This window comes from Puma concolor, chromosome B3 (genome assembly GCF_028749965.1).
Source record: "Puma concolor isolate L17-30 chromosome B3, mPumCon1.1.hap2, whole genome shotgun sequence".
Lineage (NCBI taxonomy): Eukaryota > Metazoa > Chordata > Mammalia > Carnivora > Felidae > Puma > Puma concolor.
This window is the reverse complement of record NC_141672.1, coordinates 145,385,638-145,404,857: the sequence shown is the minus strand read 5'-3', so window position 1 is coordinate 145,404,857 and position 19,220 is coordinate 145,385,638. Positions and strand designations below refer to the sequence as shown.

At 47.8% G+C, this 19,220-nt stretch overlaps 2 protein-coding genes and 1 long non-coding RNA gene across 7 annotated transcripts in view; 2 read left to right on the top strand and 1 right to left on the bottom strand.

Annotated features, from left to right (window-relative positions):
• Positions 1 to 550: 550 nt before the first annotated feature.
• On the bottom strand, positions 551 to 18,570 carry WHAMM (WASP homolog associated with actin, golgi membranes and microtubules). Its single transcript, XM_086711665.1, has 10 exons — positions 17,858 to 18,570; positions 15,902 to 16,075; positions 14,966 to 15,116; positions 13,735 to 13,904; positions 12,741 to 12,906; positions 10,438 to 10,625; positions 8,959 to 9,045; positions 8,606 to 8,701; positions 3,846 to 4,239; positions 551 to 1,596 (listed from the first exon to the last, which is right to left on the bottom strand). The coding sequence occupies exons 1-10, from the start codon at positions 18,446 to 18,448 to the stop codon at positions 1,298 to 1,300; spliced, it is 2,316 nt and encodes a 771-aa protein (XP_086567791.1). The 5' UTR covers positions 18,449 to 18,570; the 3' UTR covers positions 551 to 1,297.
• On the top strand, positions 9,034 to 10,361 carry LOC147580477 (uncharacterized). The gene is made up of 2 exons (XR_015252972.1): positions 9,034 to 9,865; positions 10,328 to 10,361. It is a non-coding gene; the product is annotated as an uncharacterized LOC147580477 (long non-coding RNA).
• The window catches only part of FSD2 (fibronectin type III and SPRY domain containing 2), an 85,049-nt gene continuing 83,709 nt past the window's right edge, over positions 17,881 to 19,220 (top strand). For 3 of the 5 annotated variants that reach the window (XM_086711672.1, XM_086711670.1, XM_086711669.1), the window contains exon 1: positions 17,883 to 19,196. The gene's annotated coding sequence lies outside the window, so the exon portion shown is untranslated. Of the gene's footprint in view, positions 19,197 to 19,220 lie in introns of all 5 variants that reach the window. The other 2 variants (XM_086711671.1, XM_086711673.1) reach the window with 2 other exon arrangements.

Below are 19,220 nucleotides of genomic sequence, written 5' to 3'. Positions count from 1 at the left end.
GGAAGGAAGGACGGGTGACAGACCTGTGAGCCACCTGGCGGCCACGCTGAAATGTCTCCAGCCACTCGTGGAGGTCCAGGCTGCAGCAGTGGAAGAAGGTCCCGGATCCCTCCCGGCTGCAGCCCCTCGGGCCGGACTCACTCGGGGTGTAGTTAGTGAAGAAGAAACCACAAGTACAACAGGTTTTGGTAAATCACTTTTCTCTGGAAATAAAAGGTCGATTCATATTGTTCTGTGGAAACCCTGGACTGCTGTGGCCATGGCGAGGGTTTGAGGTTAGTGCGGATGCCCTGGACGGTCTGAGAAATGAGCAGACAGACCGCCTTGTGTTTGCCCTTCCCTTTCCCGATTGTAACACGACGTGAGGCGGAGGAAAGAGTCCAACATGAGACTTTAGTTCCTGAGGCGAAGCATTATTCCCTCATCCTTAGTATTTGCTTAAGCAAATGTTTATCTAAAATCTTGTTAAAAACTTGACCCCCTCCTGCCCCCTGCCAGGCAGGGACAGCTGTGTTCAGATAGTGTCTCATTTCCTCATGAATCACACTGATGCGTTATAAATAGTTCTTTATTACAAGTTTATATATGTGCTTGATACATAAAATATATTTCATTTAAAATATTTAAAAGAATTGCTGAAATTAAGCGGTTTATTCTGATTCTTGCTAAAACCATCTTCACATTCGAGCCTTTATCTCGTTTTGTTTATTTATGAGAGAGTGTGCAAGTACGTGAGCCGGGGAGGGGCAGAGAGAGGGGGAGGATCCCAAGCAGGCTCCATGCTGTCAGCACAGAGCCCGGCACGGGGCTTGATCCCGTGACCTTGAGATCGTGACCTGAGCCGAAACCAAGAGTCGGACGCTCAGCCGACTGAGCCACCCAGGCACCCCCACGTTCAAGCCTTTAAATGTGGGGAGGCCACGGCTCCACACAGACAGGAGGACACGGTCAGTAGCACAACAGCGCCGCTAAACGTAGTAGCATCACCTTTTTTTGGAAGAAGGGAATGATTCTAGATCACCCTCGGTGAAAAACAAATACTCTTCTCTTACGCCGCTAATACTGTGGGTTCTTAGATCCCAACAGTTTGGTGTGTGCACGTCCCCACGTCTCTACGTCCCGCCCTGATTTTAGGAGCCACAACATTCAAGAAAGGCCGCAACATCACACGAAGCCCCACTGGTCTCTGGGGCTGTTATGTGGCCGGGCCACCTGTTCACATGCCTTTACAAGAACAGACCTTGGGCCTGCGTCTCATTCAAGCGCTCGGGCGGTGCCGTTGGCCGTGGAGGAGAGCTCAGCGGTCCCACTCGCTGCCGGGGCTCGGCTCGTCACCGTCCTCCTCCTCCGAGTCAGCAGACACTCTCTTGATTCTCTGGAGTGCCGCCTTGATACTTGTCTCCAGGTCACTGGTTGGTTTGCTGCTGGGGCTCAGGTCGAGGCCGGAGTGAACTTTCCTCAGTTTGACCCCCTGCCTTATGGCAGCCAGAAGTTGCTCATTGAACGAGGTGCGGGGAGGGGGCGAGGCGGTCACCTCCGTTCTCTGCAGAGGGGTCCTGCGGCTCCTTAAGGAGGCCAGCACTTCGTCCATAGATCCTGAAATTGAGCGGACAGAGCAAGGACCGTCAGAACCCACACTCTCTCTCCCCGAGGCACCAGGGCGTTTTTGTACCAGTTATGGGTTACGTCGCACATAGGTTAATAACGCGGTTTCAGCAAATAATCATTCCGTGAAACAAATGCTTTGAGCACCTGCGAGAAAGGTCAACCGCTACCTCCCTGTTTGAACACAGGGTGGCTTAATCGCTAATATTTCACTTCGGCCACTCGCTGCCCGCCACTCCCTCAGAGTCACAGCAACTCAGGCACAGTCACACACACCTTTCGTCCCAGTGGCTGTTTTACAAGATGCAGGTGTTGTCTTTTTGTGTGATCCTGAAGAGGGGTGAAAACCTAGGGTGCAGATAACCTGATCCAGTAAGCACGAGAGCTGCACAGTTTCAGTAAGTGGTATCTTCTCCGTGTTCCTTCCCTACAGTGGACCTGCTGTATTTCTCTAATTTCACCACTCTTTTTAAAAAATTTTTTAAGGAGTATTCATTTTTTCAGAGACAGAGACAGAGCACGAGCAGGGGAGGGGCAGAGAGAGACACACACAGAATCCCAAGCAGGCTCCAGGCTCCTGGCTGTCAGCACGGAGCCCGATGCGGGGCTTGAACTCCTGGACCACGAGATCACAACCTGAGCTGAAGTTGGACGCTCAACCGACTGAGCCCCCCAGGCGCCCCCTGACTTCGCCACTCTTGGATGTTAGTCAGCGGTGACTCATTCTGTGGCGGTGACGGGGGGAGGTCTGCGCACAGGAAAAGGCTGGAAGTAGACTTTAGTCAGTGGCTCTGTGAGCCTGATGGGGGCCATGCTGGTGCATCTCTGCTGGTACCTGATAACTGCACCCGAGCGAACGTATGCCTTCTACCTGAGGGTGCACAATGCTGTCAAAACACAAATTCAGAGTTTCAAGGCCTGGGTGAGGAGGAGCTATTTTCTCCTCAGGCACCTTGAGACCCCCGAGGGGGTAAAATCTTTGACCTCTACCTGCTGGAGACGGGGGCGCGACTGTGGTCACTAATGTAGAGGTGTCCGGGTGAGGCTTCAAGATGGAAGTCGTTTCTGGTTCAGGATTGAGAGGCCGTGCTCTAACAAAATACTAGTTCAGCCTGGATTTGAACCCACGACTTCTCATCACAGCTCCCTTCCAGGAGTGACAAAGCCTCACACTTGGTCATTTCGGGTACTCACACTTTTTTATTCTTTGCAGTGAAACGGGGCAACGTGTGTGTGTGTCGAGGGCCTCCCAACACGGTGTGAGTTAACCCTGAACCGGGATGAGTCCCCCACAGAGGTCTGCTCACATCCAAACTCCAGGCCCAGGCATGTGAGCTCTTGCTTTTGCTACACTACGTTGTTGCGGACCCTGTGGAAATGGGCCAGCTGGGTCTCCTCCTAACAGTGTGGACATTTTCATTGGTACCTGGTTCTGGATACAGTGACCCGTGAACTCCGAATAACCAGAATACCGGAACCACAGTTTGGAACCGTTTTTTTCCCACGATTCCCATCACCTACTGCAGAGATCTTGCGCATTCTAGGTGGGGGCGCTCAGACGTAGTCTTTGTAACAAGCGCACACGTTTGTCTAACACTCCCCCTCCCCGAAGCCGTAGGTTCTGAGTCTGGGCAGATTTAAGCCAGTCTCAACAGTCAGTGGATCAGACCAAACGAGAGCTGCAAGTCAGAGCTTCAGCCCTCCTTAAACAGAAAATTCGTGTATTCAGTGTACTGTACTTGCAAAGGCAAGACGTGGGCTGTTTTTTTTTTTTTTTTTTTAACCACTTCATTTTAGAAAGCTCTCCCTAAGTAAGGTTTCTCAGTCCACCAGTCTGTGGAACAGCCAGGAATATTCTAATATTCCTCTGCAGTCAGTGCCAACCAATATTCTACTTAAGCCGCGACAATTTCATTCTGTAAATGACTCACAGACTCAACAGGAACACGGAGAATTCCAGGGGCCGAAGTCTTAAGAACCTGAAACGGGTGATGCAGCAACAGAGATCCCAAGTCACGTGACCACGGAATGTGTAGACCTGGTTTCTTCGAGGCGAGTTCGCATTTGTGAAACTCAGACTGTGCTGACTTTGCAGTCAGAGAGTGACACTAAAGGCAGCGAGCACTGGGGAGTTTTAAGAGCGGAGAGAACGCTGACAAAGCCTGATGGGAGGGGGACTGATTGCTTCCCCCGCCCCCCACCCCCACCAGCGCCCGAGTGGGGGGAGCAGCAGCGGTTACCTGGGCCTCGGGGACCGGCTACGGCTGCGCAGTGGCGCGCTCTCACGGCAGGCGGTTCGCCCCGCAGGGGAAGCGGCTCCTCTGTCCCCGGAGTCCTCAGGGCCGAGTTCTGGCGATCTGCGTACGGACCAGGGAGGGGCGGCGGTGGCGGTGGTGGTGGTGGCGGTGGCGGCGGCGACAGTTCCTCACTGGATTTGGAGCGTGTTTGGTCACCAGCTGGAACAGAGCTCTGGTCGGTATTTCCAGAACAGTCCCGATCCTCACGGATTTTCGCATCGCTGCCGTCAGGTGTCTCCCCTGGGGACGCAGCCGTCTGAGGGGCGAGCCCAGCTGGCAGGTGCAGGGCCGCAGCCCCCGAGCACGGCGATGTCGCTGCAGACCCGCCCGGGCACCTCTGGGGAGGAAACACGGGGTCAGAAAGCGGCCGCAGACTCGAACCATCCGAAGGGTGACGCTTGGTGCAAATGCTCTCGTTCACAGAGTGGCTCCTCATCACCCTGGATGGCCAGCCTGCCTACGAAAGCCGTTCTTACGGAGGAAGCATCCACATCCCTTGATAGATACCGCTTGCTCTGTGACAAAGACAGGCCAGTGTACATGCAGATGAAAACACTCCTAGTGTTAGTATGAACAATAAAACTCGAAAGAGCAACAACAGGAAGTTAACTTCAGAAAACTGGTGAACTTATTTAAAATAGTAGGCAGCAACGAAAAACCGTAAATAGTACAAAGTCGTGAAACATCCTAAAAGAATACAGATGACGCGGTGTTAAATTCACAACCACGTAAAACAGCTGTCTGAAAAACTCCCATGGAGTGGACCTCAAAGTGATGGTTATCACATGTTTCTTTTCTCTAAGTTTTAGGTTTACAGTAAACTTTATAATTTAAAAATGTGAACTTAAAATGTTCCGGTCTCAGGGCACCTGGGTGGCTCAGTTGGTTAAGCAGCGGACTTTTGATTTTGGCTCAGGTCATGATCTCATGGTTCATGAGTTCGAGCCCCGCATCAGGCTCTGCACTGATAGCACAGACCCTGCTTGGGATTCTCTCTCCCTCTCTGCCCCTCCCCTGCTCATGCTCTCTCTCTCAAAAATAAAACAAAACATAAACATTAAAAAAAAGAAGAAGAAAAAGAAAACATTCTGGTCTCTCAAGTATTAGTTTGATAAGTAAAAACATAACCTTAGGGGTGCCTGGGCGGCTCAGTCGGTTAAGTATCCCAACTTCAGCTCAGGTCGTGATCTGGTGGTTCGTGGGTTCAAGCCCTGTATCAGGATCTGTGCTGTCAGGACAGAGCCCACATTGGATCCTCTGTCTCCCCTGCTTTCTGACCCTCCCCAACTCGCCCTCTCTCAAAAATAAACATTAAAAAATGTTAAAAAAGAAAAACATAATCTTATAAACGAATCCTGAGTGGTGGGAAGGTGGTCCCTAATGTAGGCACTGACTAGCCAATAAAACACATAAAATGTTAATACTATGTAGCCATTAAAATGAACTACATCTACCTATCTATCTGTAAATAAGAACACATCTCCATGTAATTTAAGTGAAAAAAGAAACTGGCAGAGCATGTATACAATGGGATAATACTAATGTAAATTTAGTAGTAATACACCAAAAGGGCAATTCATGATAGAGTACAAGCATACCTCACCATATTGCCCTTCATTTTGCTTTGCAAAAATTGCATTTTTTTTTTTTTAATCAATTGTGGGCTCATGGCAACCCTGAGTCGAACAAGTCTGTCAGTGCTATTTTTCCAGTAGCATTTGCTCAGTTGGGGTCTCTGTGTCACATTTTGGCAATTCTTGCAATATTTCAAACTTTTTCATCGTTACGGTGATGGTCTGTGATCAGTGATCTTTGCTGTTACTATTACAGTTGTTTCTGGGGCGCCCAAACTGTGCCTGTATAAGGCAGTAAACTTCACTGTTGTCTTATTCTAAGAAATGGCCACAGCCTCCGCCTTCTGCAGCCACTGCCCTGATCAGTCAGCAGCCACCGACATCGAGGCAAGACCCTCCACTGGCAGAGATGTTACAACTTGCCAAAAGCTCGCCGGATGGCATTTTTTAGCAACAAAGTATTTTTAAATTAAGGTATGTACTTTTTTGTAGACCTAATGCTATTACTGCACACTTAATACACTGTAGTATAAACACGGTTTTATATGCACTGAGAAACCATTCATTCGACTCGCTTCATTGTGGTGGTCTGGGACAGAACCGGCACAGTCTCCAAGGTGTGCCTGCATTTCTCGCTCCTCCACATTTTTCTTTTTTATTAAAAAAAAATTTTTAATGTTGATTTATTTTTGAGAGAGACAGAGCATGAGCGGGGCAGGGGCAGAGAAAGAGAGGGAGACACAGAATCCTAAAACGGGCTCCAGGCTCTGAGCTGCCAGCACAGAGCCCGATGTGGGGCTCGAACTCGTGAATCACGAGATCATGACCTGAGCCAAAGTCGGACGATCAACAATTGAGACACCCAGGCATCCCTCTCCTCCACATTCTTCTAAGTCTTTCCACGACAGAAGAGCGATGGCAATAAGCCCCAAACCTCACGGATGCGGCTGCTGGTCATGCAGCCACCATACTGTGCCTTTCTGTCATCATATGCCGGGAGAATCAGAATCCTGGAAACCCTGGGCCAGACTCGGGAGGTCATCCAGCCATTCCCAAACCCCAAGGACCCCTCCTCGGCATCCGGGCACCGGCATGTCGCTGTGACCCTGGCCTGTTGAGTTCTGCCTCATGGTGCTGGGCAGTCTGTGTCCCCAGGGCTCACTCAAGACACACCAAATCCTTTACCTCCCAGCAGCCCAACCTGTCTGGGCTCAACAAGTGTCACATATCAAGTGATTCACTTCCCGTCTTCTCCCTCTCCTACTTTCCCCCTTCCAAATGTGCTCAGATTGGCTTTGTCCCTTTGAGGGTGGCACTTCTTGGTAAACAGACTCCCCTCATTCTACAGAGGACTCATCTGTTCGTACATCTTAAAAAGTCCCAGGCTTTTCTCGAACTTCTTCACAAGTGACTGCTAGGAGGCTGGAAGAAACTCCATTCTCGAGGTTCTTTCCCCTACGTTTAAAGCCCACACACTCCATCTTGCCACCCTCTGGAGAAATCCACACCTCCAAAGGCCAGAAAACCCTCAGCTCGCGCACCTCGGAGACAGGTTCCGTTCCAGACCACCACCAGTGTGAGGTCAACGTGTTGGATTTTTAAATTCATCCTTCTAGTCTATTGAAAGCACAGGTGGCCTGATTCTGTTCCCTTCCTTCGGTCTATCCCTCCCACCTCCAGATTTGAAAATTTGATCCTGATCGGATGCTCCGGGGCTAAAGAGCCAAACTTGCACCCCCGGATCCGTCCTCCATCCAGGCTCCATTAACCAGTGCCCTCGGGCGAGAGCTGACCAACCAGCTGTCCTGCGCCCATTCGCCCTACCTTCACCTGGTTTCACACAGCATCCCTCCGGCTCACCCTCCCTCCTTCTGGAGGTGGGGTCTAGGCATCAGCAATTCTGATGTGCTGCCCAGGCAGGAGAAGGCCTCTGCGGCTCCAGAGTTAGGAGACAGGCGGCCGCACACAGTCCCGAGCGACGCTGTGCCATCACACGGGCCGCAGGGTTAAGAATTAAATGAGAAAGAACGGGAAATGTCTGGCACCGGGCTGGTATGCAGTTAGGCGCTGGTTAATGAGCACATCAGAAAACAAGTTGAGGTCAGCGTGTCATGATTTATCACTCCAGGGGCCCCATTCCTTGGTAGCACAGCACACCTTCAAGACCTTATCCCGGAGTCCTGTCTGGGAGTGGGACGTTTTCCCTTGTGGGGCAGCTACGAACGTGGATCTGTGTGATGCAAACAGATTTATGTTTTATATTCAGCTAGTTTAACGTTATTTTTAAATGAGTAGCTACTTGTTTTTAAACTTATACACTTTTAACAGAGTACCTAACTATACCAGGTCACAGGGATTCCTTGGCTGCATTTCATTTAATTTTTGTTAATGTTTATTTTTGAGAGAGTACACACAGGGGAGGGGCAGAGGGAGAGGGACAGGATCCGAAGCGGGTTTTGCACTGACAGCAGTGAGCCTGACGTGGGGCTTAAGTTCACAAACCGCAAAATCGTGAGCAAAGTCGGGCGCTTAACCGACTGAGCCACCAGGTGCCCCTCCTTGACTGCGTTTTACAGAATGTTAATAAAGTCAGGAAAAAGCAAGCGAAGGTTGAGGGCAATGTAACTGTTTTCAGTTTTTCTGGCTGGTCAACAGCATGGTGGGCAGAGTCAGCACCACTGGGTCAGGAGGAGAGAGCAAGAACCCTGGTGTCTTGCAATGTCAAAAATGTTAACATTTTAATATTCTTGTTTTTTACTTCTATACTAAAAATGATGGCATTTGAGAAACATTTTGTGTTCCAAATTATCGGTTCATAATACTTTATACTTTTCTCCTAGGATGGGCGGTCTTCATTTCTCCAGAAAATGGAGGTGAGGGGTAATTATTTGTAAAACTTACACCTTTATTTATTTTTTAATGTTTATTTTTGAGAGAGACAGAGAGAGAGACAAAGCTGAGCAGGGGAGGGGCAGAGAGAGGGAGACAAGAACCCGAAGCAGGATCCAGGCTCCGCATTGTCAGCATGGAGCCCGACGCGGGGCTCGAACTCATGAACTACAAGATCACGACCTGAGCCAAAGTCAGACGCTCAACTGACTGGGCCACCCAGGCGCCCCTAGAACTTACCTCTTTAAATGCTCTCAATCGTTGGAGTGTCTTCTTGCGTTCCTGGTTTATCCATTCTTTTTTCTTTTGCTCCTCTTCTCTTATCTTGTCTCTTTTCTATATTTAAGCAAACGTGTATTTGTAAATTTCTCAAACTAAAAGTGTTGAGAAAGACAGGGTGTGTGATGCAACGTTACCCCCTCCCCGGGTCTCACCCCCATGTCCCCTCCCCAGGCTGCAGGACTGGACTGCAGTCTCCCCAGGATCAAGGCTGGCACCTGCCAGCCCCGGGGCAGTGGAGCCCCAGTTTCTAGAGATCTAAGCCAGTGTGTCACATTATGCAAATATAAACCATGTTCTCTACAGCCACTTACCATCTGGATACTGTGATGCTGATGAAAGTGTTTCATACTTTGTGCAGCCAGTTGTAGTCGGAGCCGATGATTCTCTTTGCACTGATCCTGGGAGAATAATACAAGTCACGTACATGGTTTTTGATATTACTGTGGGCTCTAGCAAAGAAGTTTAAAAGAAGGCACTGTATTTGTGCTGTCACGTAAGGCGGTTGTTAATACGAGTTTCTGTGGTTCCAGGATCCTGCCTCCGCTAGCCTTGTGATATGTGCTGACGGGCGCCTTACAGGAGTCCACGGTACCCACTCATAGGACCACAGCTGTGATTCAGCGCCACGAAAGATGAAAAAGCAAATCCTCCAAGTGGAAATGAGAGGACACACAGGCAGTCCCCTGTTCTTAAGTGGCACGTGTCCTAAGAATCTGTTTCAATGTGATTATTTTAAACTCAGCTCCTCATATTACAATAGTATTTCCAGTCATAACTACATGACCATATGCAACCTACAAACACCTGAAAAATTCTACTAAAAACTGTATTTTAACTAAACTTAACCATTCTTAAGGTGTGTTACCTTTTTTTTCCTTTTTTTTTTAATTTTAGAGAAAGTGTGAGCAGGAGAGGGACAAAGAGGAAGAATCTGAAGCAGGTTCCATCTCAGCACAGAGCCCGACTCAGGGCTCCATCCCACAACCCTGGGATCATGACCTGAGCTGAAATCAAGATCGGACACTCAACCAACTGAGCCACTCAGGTGCACCTTTTATGTATTAATGAAGTTTTTGGTGGTTTTTGTTTTTGTTTTTTTAAGTTTTATTTTTGTTTCTTTTGAGAGAGAGAGCACTGGGGAGGGACAGAGACAGAGAATCCCAAACAGACTCAACACCATCAGTGCAGAGCCTGATGCGGGGCCCAAACCTCCAAACGGTGAGATCATGACCTGGGCCGAAATCAAGAGTCGGATGCTTAACCGACTGAGCCACCCAGGCACCCCATATCACAGAGTTTTTAAAAATTAAGAAAAAAAAAAAAAAAAACCACTCACCAAATACAAGGATTGAAATGAGCTGAATATTATTTCTAATATTCTACAATCAACGTTTACAATAAATTTTAGAAACAAATTTTAGAATTTACTCCAGCTGATTATGAGAAGCTTCTACCTATTGTGATTTTAAAAATACCTGTGTATGTAACAGGTATTCAACAAACAATTGTTGAACAGATCGATCAAAATCTAGAGATTATGGTAAATGCTTAAATCCCAAAAGACACAGAATCCTTTTCAAAAGGATTATACTTTTAAAAAGTATACTTTTAAAAAGTATACTTTTAAAAAGTATTTTATTATACTTTTCAAAAATATATATATATTTTCTTGAATTGCAGCCATTGGTATCTATATAAACACGCAAGAAGTGAATCACTGTGTGGTCGAGAGCCTTATCTTGAGTGGAGGAGTCCTTGAGTGGGGAGAGGAGAGCCGCTGGGCTGCCCACCCGTCTGTTCCTGAGACAGGCCCTCCGGGCGCAGATCCTGCCCCGCTTGCGCTCCAGGCGCTGGTGCTGCCGCCTCAGCTCTGCCGCCTCCAGGTCCTCGTCGCCAGGCAGCCCCGCCACACAAGCCACGGCCTCAAGTTCCTCTGCACTCTCACATGGGTCGTAATAGACAACTTCCCCCTCTTTATCTAGAAACACAGTGGTGACATTTAAAACGTGTTTGGTATAAAAAATAACACACGAAGATACCTTCAGTGTAAGGGAAGTACGGGAGACTTGTAACCCCGCCACCCAGGGAGAGCTGCTGTTAGCACCCGTGTGGGGAGGCGAGGGAGTGTAGAGACACACACACACACACCAGTAACAGTGCTAAGAGGACATTTTCCATGTGATGGAAAGAGAACTTCAATGGCAACACAGTATTCTCTCATTGAAGCACTCTGTATCGTTAGAAATATTCCAAGTTCCATTATTATCAAATTCACCGTGATGAACATCTGAACATAAAGTCTTTGTGTACACTTTTATTACTTCCTTAGAGATGAATAGTCAAGGCTCTTGGCAGCTAGCACTCGATCGCCCTCCAGAAAGGAAACCCACATTCTGCCCGCAGTGTCTCATTAAGGTGCCTTAAAGACATTTAATCGTGATTACGTACATATCTTTTAAAAATACACGCTAATTGTGACAAATCCTAGCTGTGCAGAACTAAATAAAATAGAAAGTGAAATTTTCTTCTTCCTTTCCCAAACCTTGGGGAGCCCATTCCCAAAGGAAAACATTATGAACAATTTGGCATGCATCTTTCTGGATTAACTCTTTCAGTAGGATTTTTTCCTAAATATGTAAAATGCTTATAACCTGAAATTACTGCAAAGTTTTTTGGATACTCAGGATTCAATTAAATGTTCAGATTTGGTATGGCTTAACCCAGTGAGCCACCCAGGAGCCCCAAAGAGATTTTTTTTTTTTTTTTTTTTTTTACTCACAAACATACTAAAAGAAAACATAAGTAAAATATTGATATAATTTGGGGATGAGGAGCATTTTGCCAAGCATAACAACAAACACGGGAAGACTTCACCAAAAGCAGATAGGACTTCATAAAAATTAAGTATTTCTGCAAGGCAAGAGAAAGCAAATGACAAGGAGAAGTTTTTGGCAACATTTGACAGATACTGGAGTAACAGCCTTAGTACAGAAAGGGAACATTCCAAGAAAAATGGGCAAAGACCAAGGATAGGCAGTTAATGAAAGAAATACAGACAGCCAGTACACATACAAAAATGTGCCTACTATACTTTTTTTTTTAATTTATTATTAAGAGACAGAGTCAGAGCATGAGCAGGGGGGAGGCAGACAGGAGGGAAGACACAGAATCCAAAGCAGGCTCCAGGCTCTGAGCTGTCAGCACAGAGCCTGACATGGGGCTCAAATTCACAAACTGTGAGATCATGGCCGGAGCCTAAGTCGGAAGCTTAACTGGCTGAGCCACAGGCGCCCCATGCCTGCTACACTTACAATTAAAGAAATGAAAACTACAAGACGCCATTTTCTTCTATCAGGGAGGCAAGAATTGAAAAGAATGCTGTTAAGTATGGGGAAACAGGTGCTTTCATAATCTACTGCGGGGAGCATCTTTCTGCACAACCTCAACCTACAAGGCCATTGTATAGTATGGAATTTAGAAGTCAGAAAATAATAGAGGCCAGGAAAAAATGTATACTGAAGGACTATTACAGTGTAAGCAGGTACGTGTCAAGATGTGAAATTTGCACTGTCCTTGACCCAGCAATTCCATCTTTGGAAATTTATTCCAAAGAAACACTCTCTCTCACATGCAAAGACGTGTAGAAGAAGGCTCCCCACTACACTACTGTTTGCAAGAGTGAAAAACGAAATTACGGTACGTACACATAATGAATGCTGTGCAGTCATTAAAATTTTTCATGTTTTTCTTACTCAAATGGAAAGATGGTTTTTAGGTATTAAATGAAAAGAGGCTACTCTACAGTGTATATACTTTTGGTTTAGAAATTGATATTTACTTATACACATCAGCATATAACCAAGGCTATGTCAGGATCTATAGATGATGGAACTGGGGTGATAACAGTTTCCTTTGTTTTGCTGTGTGTTTAATGATGAATTTATCATCTGAAAAACAAAAATGCTAAAAGGAAACTTCAGGAAATTTCAGTAGATGTTTTAGACAACTTATAAGAAGTGGTAACACAGTCTTGGTATTTTCTTGAAGGCGTGATTTAAACATTTTAACATACCCATTTAAGTATAAATCTTACCTCTTATAAGCCTTTTAATTGAGTCCAACTGTGTAATAAGCAGTATTTCTTCATATTTTAATATCTCGAATTTAACCTCATACAGTTCTAATTGGACTTCATAATATTGTATTTCTAATTCATCAACAACGTCTGTATTTTTTTCTTGTTCTGGAAGATCTTCCATCTGGTTTTCATGGAAAAAGTAAGAGCAGGTTAAAATAACTAGCACATTAAAAGCAAACATTAGATGCATTTGAGCAATATTCTATTCTTTGCTTAATACCAAATATAAAACGAACAGAGAGGAAACCTTTTTCCATTTAATAAAACAAAAATGCCTTACTTGATGTTTGTTACAAATATTTTAACTTACCCTTGAAACATATGAAAATATTTAGGCTTTTGAGAAAAGTAAATGACCGTGAGGCATTTGCAGCGTTTCCTGCTTCACACTCCTACCATTAGAGGAAGAAATTTAAGTGGCTATGATCCTGGGATAAAGTACCTTTTTATTACCCTCAAGTCATGCTGAAACACTGCTTGATTGATTTAAGTATCTCATCTACTTCAGGGCTGAGCTCAGTGTTATTATCAGGAGCACCCTACAATATATTTCAAAAAAAACCATCTTGACCGAAAGGAAGTTTCCTGCCAACCTCCCGCGGTCTACATTCGCAGCCGGTAGAAGATGTGCAGTGAGTGCAGCAAGGAAGCTCTAACCGTGTTTGGAAAGAAAGGCACCACCTAAAAGTGTTTTTCTGTTACTTTAGATTTTTTTTAAGTTTATTTATTTTTGAGAGAGACAGAGCAAAGGAGCGAGGGGCAGAGAGAGAGAGAAAGAGAGAATCCCAAGCAGGCTCTGCCCTGTCAACAGAGGGCCTGATGTGGAGATTGAACCCACAAACTGCTAGATCATGACCTGAGCCGAAACCAAGAGTCAGACCGACTGAGCCACCCAGGCGCCCCTAAAAGTATGTTTTTTTAAACCAAGTTTCATTTATCTTTGTCTTACCTTTCCCTGAATTTCGGCTCTTTTGTGATTTAAACACAACTCCTTGGCCCTCATGAGCTGCAGGGTCTCTTGGGCCAACATCAACTTGAGTTTTTCTAACCTGGGAGCTGCCGTGGCCCAGGCAGCTTGGCCAAACCTCTTCTCATCCTGTTCCATTTGTTTCTGCATTCCTGTCGGATTGGAATTAATAAAATAAAACATAATTACAACTCACCAAAAGGAAGAAAAATGTATCCCGAGCTAATTCTTTGTTTACTGCCTCCCACGTCACTTACAAAACATCCTTTTTAAAAGAAAATTTGTTTTATTTTAATGACCTTTTATTGTCACAAAAATAAAACATACATAAACATTTTAGATACTTCATTTTAAAAAAAGAGAAAAATAATAAATCCTGAATCTCACCTAGTAGAGGTGATTATTTCTTACATTTTGGTGCATATACTTCCAGACTGTTTCTATGTCTGTCCGGCTAGACAGGCAGTTTGAACCAAAACCAAAAAATAAAAACACCCCACAAGATCATCATTCCTTTTTGTATTTTATTTATTTCACTTGATAGATAGTGGAAGTGTCACCATTCACAAAAAACAGATCTAGAGAAGCACGCTTAATAGCTACATGGCATTTCACTTTACGGATGTAACTTAAACTGGGAGACACTCGGTGTCCTGTCTGGAGCCATCATCAACGACTTACAGATGAGACAGAAGTCCTTGTCCCCCACCCCCATCCCTGCCGTCTGCCGCATTCTTTTCCCACCATGTTCCCCCGCTCATCTCTGCTCCAGCCCCGAGACTCGACGTTCCTCACACTTGCCAAGCTCCCTCCAGCCAGAGCACCTCTGTGTGCCCTTTCCTCCTCCTGGAACACTCTTCCCTCACCATGATGCTCTCTCCGCTCCCACTGACCCTCCAGATATCAGGGCAAGGGCTATTTCCCAGAGGCCTTCACTGACCTAGGGAAGGAGCCTCGTTCCTCTCGGTGGCTCTCAGAGCCCCGTGCTTCTCTCCTTCATGTGGCCAGTTGTTAACTGCCATTCTCCATGTGTTTGAATGAATATATAAATAGGATTTCTCTGCCCTCACCAGACTGTGCAGTGTCTGTTTATACTTCTCCTTACACTGAATCCCCAGCTCCTAGAAAATACAGCGCCTGGTGTTCAAGAGGCACTCAAACGTTTTTTGAACAAAATGAAAATGACACACATCTTAGAATTTTAAACTGTTACCTGCTAACGCTTTTACTGTTTCTTTAAAATAATTCACTGTGATGTCCTGAATAGAGACGACAGCTTCTTCAGCCCTTCTGCTCCATTCTTTGGCTTCCTTCTGCAAGGCCACTATCCTTTTAGGACCCAGATCATCCTCATTCAAGGATTTCTACAAAAGAAGGGAAAACTGTATCAGTAAGAGAAAATAGTAATGTAGAGCCGTAGGAAATTGAAAGGAAATTGGACACATGGATGATTTCAGCTACTTTTATTACCACTACTTAGTTGATTAAATTTCATTCATTCAGCAATTCCTTACTGAGTATGAATAAGGCTCTAAGCTAGGAACCACCTGGAAGACAAAAGGATACTCGGGCATAAAGAAAAAGAAAAACCTACTTTCAATGTGCATTACTAGAATAACATTTTCTGGAGAGTCATGCTATCAAGTTATGTTTCTCTAACACACAATTGTTTAGGGGCGTGTGGCTGGCTCAGTCAGTGGAGCATGCAACTCTTGATCACGGGGTCATGAGTTCAAGCCCCACGCTGGGCGTACAGATTAGTTTAAAAAATAAAATAAATGTGGGGCACCTGGGTGGCTCAGTTGGTTAAGCATCTGACTTTGGCTCAGGTCATGATCTTGCAATCTGTGGGTTCGAGGCCCACGTCAGGCTCTGTGCTGACAGCTCAGAGCCTGGAGCCTGCTTTGGATTCTGTGTCTCTGTCTCTGCCCCTCCCACAGTAGCACTCTGTCTTTGTCTCTCTCTCTCTCCCCCAAGAGTAAATAAACACTAATAAATAAATAAATACCACCTTGATATAGCCCCACTATCATCTAAACAGAAGGGTGAACCCAAAGTGCAAACACAGACTGAAATCTTAAATGTGATGAAAGAAACAACATGTGACAAATAGTGAATCTGATAATATAAAAATATAAAGAAAACATACCAAAATGTCAAGCTTACATAAGGTTGCAACTTCTCTCATATCCCTAAACGGCTGCAGCAAATACTGGAAGAACATGGTTGCCACCGTAACTAATTCCTGGTAAGCTTCATCTTCCTCTCGATAGACTTTCATTAATGCCACCATGGTGTGGGCTTTATCATGCTCCTGAAGAACCTAGAAGACAAAATGTAAATAAAGCTCAGTATGGACAGTATTTATAAGCTCATAACAAAACTAAAGAAACCTTAATGTCCTAAAGTTTAACTTTTTTTTAAAGTTTATTTATTTATTTTTGAGAGAGACCGAGACCACACCAGTGGGGGAGGGTCAGAGAGAGAGAGAGAGAGAGAGAGAGAATCCCAAGCAGGCTCTGTGCTGCCAGCGCAGAGCCCAACTCAGGTCTTGAACTCACGAAACCATGAGATCATGACCTGAGCCAAAACCAAGAGTCAGAAGCTCAACCTACTGAGCCATCCAGGCGTCCCAATGTCCTAAACTTTAAAAATTTAAATAGCGATTAAATATTAAAAAGCTATTGTCCTCCAACCAAAATGCCCAATAAAACAAGAATGGTTAAATTAAGCCATGGTATATCCACGGTAGAATATCATTACTGTAATCATTCAGTAGTCGACACCACTAACAAACTCCTTTTATACAACCATTTTAATCGTAAAAGTTCATTCTAGGGGCGCCTGGGTGGCGCAGTCGGTTAGGCGTCCGACTTCAGCCAGGTCACGATCTCGCGGTCCGTGAGTTCGAGCCCCGCGTCAGGCTCTGGGCTGATGGCTCAGAGCCTGGAGCCTGTTTCCGATTCTGTGTCTCCCTCTCTCTCTGCCCCTCCCCCGTTCATGCTCTGTCTCTCTCTGTCCCAAAAATAAATAAACGTTGAAAAAAAAAACAAATTAAAAAAAAAAAAAGTTCATTCTATATGTAGCTTGAGAAGATGTAATTAAAATTTTGAAATGGGACTGAATTCTCCTCTCACACCCCTCTTCTGCAAAAGAATGCACAGAGGGGCCGCTCAGTCGGTTAAACTAACCTTAGGCTCTTGATTTTGCTCAGGTCACATCCTCACTTTTCCTGGGTTTTAGCCCTCCCTCCCACCCCATTGGACTTTGAGCTGCCAGCCCAGAGCCTTGCTTGGGATCCCCCCCCCCCCCCACCTCCCCCGACTCAATCTCAAAATTAGACATTAAGTAAAATTCAAGAGAAGGCACAGAAAAATCATCCAGATTAAGAATGGCCTATAATGAGAACGGACAGGGGGTCGGAGCACTAAATCTTGGCCACCCACAGTAAATTGTGGATACACACGCCACATTGTCTCCTAAACCCTTTGGTGAACTCGTGTCCCCCCTCCCCTTAAGTTCTGTAAGTTTGCCAAAGAATGAATTCTTCGGTTTCCCAAATGACCTTCAAGCTTAAAACAGCACTCCTGTTGCTATTCCAAATCGATAAAGCTCACACACACCCCCACCCCCCCTTTCCATTTGACCGAATCTGCGTTATTTTCACCACCTTTCTCCTAGAGGCCCCTTGATCTTCTAAAACACTAGGTCTCTGTTATTCCTGTTCCCTCTTTCGCAGAACCTGAAAGTGGTTACATCTAGTCCGTGTTGTCGCCTCCCCCGTGTACTAAGGGACGTTCCCAGTTCCGCTTTCGGTATTCCCCGAATACGACTGCCGACTCCGCCAGCGATCTCAGAGAACGGGGCCGGGGGCTAGCTCCCCACCTGGGATGAACCCCGACCCGCCTGCGTACGCCCGCTCCCCGAGCCTCGCTGCTCCCCTGCAGGTGACGCGCGCCTGCACACCTGCGCGCGCCCCGCCCGGTCCCCGCCCACCGTCAGCTGGCTCCCCGCAGCCGGGCTCCGGGACAGCCCCCACCCCCACGCCGGCCGCACCCCTGCAGCGACCCCTAACCCAGCGCGGAGGGAGGAGGCCTGCGCGTACCTGGCACAGCCGCGCGCCCGCCGCGGCCCACCGCGCGCGCAGGGCCCGCTCCCGGAAGTTGCGCGGACTCTCGCAGTCGGCCGCGCCGCCCTCCGCCGGGAAGAGCGCGTCGCGCACCGCCGCGCCGCCGCAGCCGGTGGCCGCCTCGCCCAGGTAGCGCTCCAGCCGCGCGCACAGCTCCTGCAGCGCCGCGTCGCCGGGGCCCGCGCGCGCCGGCCACACCAGCGCCCACAGCCCGAGCCCCAGGCCCCAGGCCCCGCCGGCGCGCGCGTCCAGCTCGGGCGGCAGCGGCGGGAAGCAGCGCTCCAGCGGCGGCCACAGCGCCGCCAGCTGCCGGTGCGCGCCGCGGAGCCCGGCGGCCGACAGCAGGCCCGACCAGCTGGGGGGGGACGCGGCGGGCTCGGGCTCGGGCCGGCTCCCCTCGCGCCGCCGCCGCCGCTGCGCCGTGCGGTCGTGACAGGTCACCGCGAACTTGCCCTCCGCGTCGTTCCAGGCCACGAGGAAGCGCAGCTGGTGCCGCTCGGGCACGGCGAAGAGGTCCTCGCGGACCGGCACCCAGCCCTCCAAGCTGTCGGGCTGCTCGTCCTCCATGGCCGGCGGCTCAGCGGCCGAAGGGCTCGGCTCGCGCGGGCCCGGCCTTCCCGCACCCCCCGCGGCCCGCCGCGGACCGCGACATTCTTCTCGAACTGTGCTGGCGTCAGCTCCCCGACGCGCAGCCCCCTCCCCCTGCGCCTCTGATTGGCTGTCGGCGGCCTGGGCGGGTTCTCGGCAGCCAATGAGAAGGTCAGAAGCCCGTGTCTGTCCGGGCGGTCGGAATCCAGCCCTGTCGCAACCCTGTCCGGAGCCCGAGAATTACCTATCTTCCCTCACCTTTTCCACCTTTGTACACAGTGAATTAGGAAAAGCGACCGAGTTATCGCCATCGCCTCCTGCGGTAAACTTCGAACCCGTTGAGAACGGGGACCGACTGTGGTCCTCGCTCACCAGGGCGCTAGAGAACACACGCGCCCAAGAACGGTGCAAACTTGGTGGAGGCCACGCGTTACATCAGACGTTAAGAGTTATTTACTGAGGGCCTCTGAGCGCCAAGCACTGAGTGGAAGCCACACATTTGTTGTTATCAATTCCACAAGCTTTCACGGAGCGTGTGCTGTGTGCAGGTTTGGGGCCGGGGGCGGTGCCGTGGGGCATACGCAAAAATCTCTCTCTCTTTCTGTCTTCAAAGCGTCCCATCTCCCAGCCAGCATGTTTAACTACGATCTGCGTTCCCACTCTTCATTTTACAGCCAAGGAGACAGACCCAGCAAAGAAACTTGTCCTAACATGCACAGTCAGGCTGGTAAGTCCACCCGGCTACCAGAGA

Coding starts and splice junctions, on each gene's coding strand:
- WHAMM (XM_086711665.1), bottom strand. CDS start 18,448: ATGGAGGACGAGCAGCCCGACAGCTTGGAGGGCTGGGTGCCGGTCCGC. Junction 13,905..14,965: donor AACAGTAAAAGCGTTAGCAG/GTAACAGTTTAA, acceptor CCAATCCGACAG/GAATGCAGAAACAAATGGAA. Junction 8,702..8,958: donor AGCATCACAGTATCCAGATG/GTAAGTGGCTGT, acceptor GCTTAAATATAG/AAAAGAGACAAGATAAGAGA.